Below are 3500 nucleotides of genomic sequence, written 5' to 3' on the forward strand. Positions count from 1 at the left end.
TTAGCGGATCTTTATCTCCTGCACTGGTGACTGGTGAATATTATATTCTGAACCGCCGCACATTCCTGGTAGGCACGTAGGATAGATATAAGCCCCAGAGGAATGTTCTTGGCAGCTCTTGCTATATTCCTGCCTCACCTGTGCGCACTAGTATAAAAATAGCAGTTTTTATTGTCCGAGCCTGTGCACATGCTCCAATTGCAACGGGACACTATTTTACCCATACCATCCGCCTTTGGCGGCGGACGCGTTTTCGTGGCCATCTCTCGCCGTAAGATAAGATGGAGGGAGCCATAATAATCATTTCTTTGGCTTGATGAATGCGCGCGCTGCAGTAGAGAGAGTACGTACAAAATACACTCACGTTCCCTTCTCAAGGCAAAATGCATACGGGGCCGGAGATGGTTGTCCCCTACATTCCACTGTAGATGACCGCGATCCCCATGGCGGCCGGAACTCGATCGAAGAGATTCAGAGCCCGGCCGGCCGCGGGGGAGAAGAACGACCAACGCACGTCTCAAGGTTTCATAGCCAAGTTGGCATCGCCCAGCTCACGTAATATTATCAAGACGGTGGTTCGTTCGATCGATTCTTCAAAAAATACGAGAGGAATCAGGATATGCGCATCAGCAGGAGAAAACATATAAAAATCCAGTTCTGGATCACAACACATGGCCCATTTTTTGTTTATTTTTGCCCCTGGTACTAGTAGCGAATTATACTCAATGAGTAGCCAAGAGGATCATCAGCCTCAGCAGGCAGGCCAACCAATTTGAGTTGGAGCCAGCCACAAGGCCACAGTATCCAACTGCCCCAATCAGCAAGCAGATTACTATTCAACCAATCGACATGCACCTGTATTGAGCTATACTACTCTGATACTGCTACACATGACACCTCACATTTCCTTCACAGCAGCTGAGCTGAGCTCATTTCCTTTCTTTGCCATTGATTCCAGTACTAAAATCGCCGGTGGATCGGAGGCCAAAACAAGCACACCGGCCTTGTTACAAAATTTCCATTTCATCCAGAAGGGAGAAGAAAAAACAAAGAGGGGGAAGAGAAATCTGACAGGCAATGAAGAAGAAGAGGGGGGGCAGGGAGCAAAAGCAGATCAAAATCTGTCCAGGCTCGCTTGCTCATTCGCTATCCGTCGAAGCCCGTCCGGCTCCAGACGGCGTCGCGCACCCGCGACATGTCCCGGCCCTTGAGCGTCCGGCCGGCGCCCTCCACCACCGACGCCCGCGCCTGGCGCCGCGCAAGGTACACGTGCGGAGGCACCCACCCGGCGTCCCCCTCCCCCTTGTCGTCGTCGTCGTCCCCCATCTCCATCTCGAACAGCAGCGTCGGCTCCGCGTCCGGCACGGAGAAGCGGGCCGGCCACGCGGCCACCTCGACGGGCGCCGACGCCGCCGCCTGCCGCCCGGACCCGGACCCGGACCCGTCCCCGAACGCCCGGCTCAGGCCGCCCTGCACGCCGCGCCGCGGGCCGCGCTGGCCTGCGCTCCTGCCCTCCGCCGCCGCATGTCGGGACGCCGCGGGATACGGGCTACCCGGGTCGGCAGCCGAGTACCAGACGTCGGCCTCGGCGAGGTCCGGCAGGTCGTCGAGGGCGGCGGGCGCCGGCGCCACGGCCCCCGGCGAGGGCCCGCCGCGGGGGAAGCCGAGGAACCGCTCGGCGGCGGCGAACGGCGGCCTGCGTGCCTTGGCCATCGGCGACCGGGACCGCGCGCGCGTCGTGCGGCGAGGAGAGGAGAGGAAAGCCGGGCGCGCACGAGACCTCCCCTCCCGTCCCGACCTGATGCGTGTGTGTGTGTGTGTGAGAGAGAGAGACAGAGAGAGAGGGAGACGAGGCGGAAGGTGTGGAAGCGAGGGGAGGGGGGATTTGGTTAAGGTTTGGCGCTCGTTGCAACCTCCCGCGCATTTATAGGCCGCGGGGCGGGGTGGCCCGGCCGCCTGAGACGGGGTGTTCGTTTGTCGTGGCGGCCTCCGCGCCAGCGCGTAAACTGATTCACGTTACTGCTGCTCCAGTATACGTGTCCGTGACGTTGTTATGGCTGGGCCAATGGTCCAGTTCTCTTGTCTAGTTGTACGGAGTAGTTTCGTTTCCCCCGTTTAGTTGGCAAGTGGCAGGCGACGGTCAATGTGTGTGTACATGGTGTCGTTGGTTTATCCTCGTTGTTGCACACTGGATCACGGAATGTACATGTGCATGGTAGGACACGTTTTATGTTTCTACTATTTTTCTTTTAAAAAAACGCGCACAATACTAAAGCATGCACGGTCATACGTACAACGTAATACTCCCTTTATTTCAAATAATGATAGGTTTTTGGCTTCTGGAAATCCATTCTCGAATCTTTATCGTCCTATAGTTTATTTTTTATTTAATCGACGATAAATAAAAAATAAGGATAAATAAAAAATAACGGAAGAAGTATTTATTAAGGTAACAAAGAGCCACCAGCCACGGTAGGATGTCAGGTCAGTGCCTATCTGTTTTTACTTTTTAGCACAGGCGAATACAAGGTCAGAGTGGTGTCACACACAACTCAAACCACTAGGGGTGTGTGAGCTCATTATATGATCACTCCACGCATACATGGTGTCACGTACTACTGTTCTGTAGTACTCGGACGATATCCAGATGCACAAAGGCCATTGGCATTGGGAGTCTACAAGACCAGGTCCACGCCTGGATAGGATAGGCACGAGGCGACCGACTCCGACTCCCTGCGGCGCTGGCGATGCACCGGGCGGCTGGGCCATCCGCCCCACGTGGTGGGGGATTCTGTGGGTGGCATCTTCGGACGTGTGCTGCGCTGGCCTGCCCGCTGTTGTAGGGAGGTGATGACGCCATTCATTGCCAATGCCTTCGCACGGATAAGAGAGGGATAATCACGCCACGTGGTCCCACGGATTAGGATTAGCGCGGTATGGTATGTAACAGCTACAGGGTGGAAGCGTGCAGGATTGTGTGCAAAGGGATACATACGTTCCTCTACGGCTCTACCGCCAAGCCACTCATACCGGGTACGTACTACTACCATTGACCAAGCCCGTTCTCGTGTACCTGGACTGGTTTTAGTTTCACGCGAGCCACGACGAGGCCGTCTGTGGCCAGGTGTGTGAGCCTGCTGCAACACAGCTCCTGCGGATCCGCGCGCCCGCGGCCACCCCGCGTCTGAGGCTGTGAGCGCTTTAAACGGCAGCCGAGATTTCTTGTGACCCAACTGCCCGTTTCTTCCCTTTCCCCTAATCCCCGGATGCAACTGAAATGGGTCCAGATTCAACGTACTTTTTCTGCGCCCGCCTCATGCAGCTCAACATTTGCACGTGTGCAGAGAGGCGTCCGAGAGACTGGAATCAACGCGGGGCACGAGCGCTCGACTTGACCGCCAAGTTTTTGCAGCTGGACAAAAAAAAACGAAACAACTCCAGTGAAGGTCTCATCTCATCGCATAAGAGACGTGACGGTGAGCACAGACTACTTTGTGCAG

At 55.8% G+C, this 3500-nt stretch overlaps 1 protein-coding gene across 1 annotated transcript; it reads right to left on the reverse strand.

Annotated features, from left to right (window-relative positions):
* Positions 1 to 906: 906 nt before the first annotated feature.
* LOC100382369 (senescence regulator) lies at positions 907 to 1881 on the reverse strand. Its single transcript, NM_001175114.1, has one exon. It carries the CDS (start codon positions 1711 to 1713, stop codon positions 1147 to 1149), a length of 567 nt encoding a protein of 188 aa, NP_001168585.1. The 5' UTR covers positions 1714 to 1881; the 3' UTR covers positions 907 to 1146.
* Positions 1882 to 3500: the final 1619 nt, after the last annotated feature.

Source organism: Zea mays, chromosome 7 (genome assembly GCF_902167145.1).
Source record: "Zea mays cultivar B73 chromosome 7, Zm-B73-REFERENCE-NAM-5.0, whole genome shotgun sequence".
NCBI classification, from domain to species: Eukaryota; Viridiplantae; Streptophyta; class Magnoliopsida; order Poales; family Poaceae; genus Zea; species Zea mays.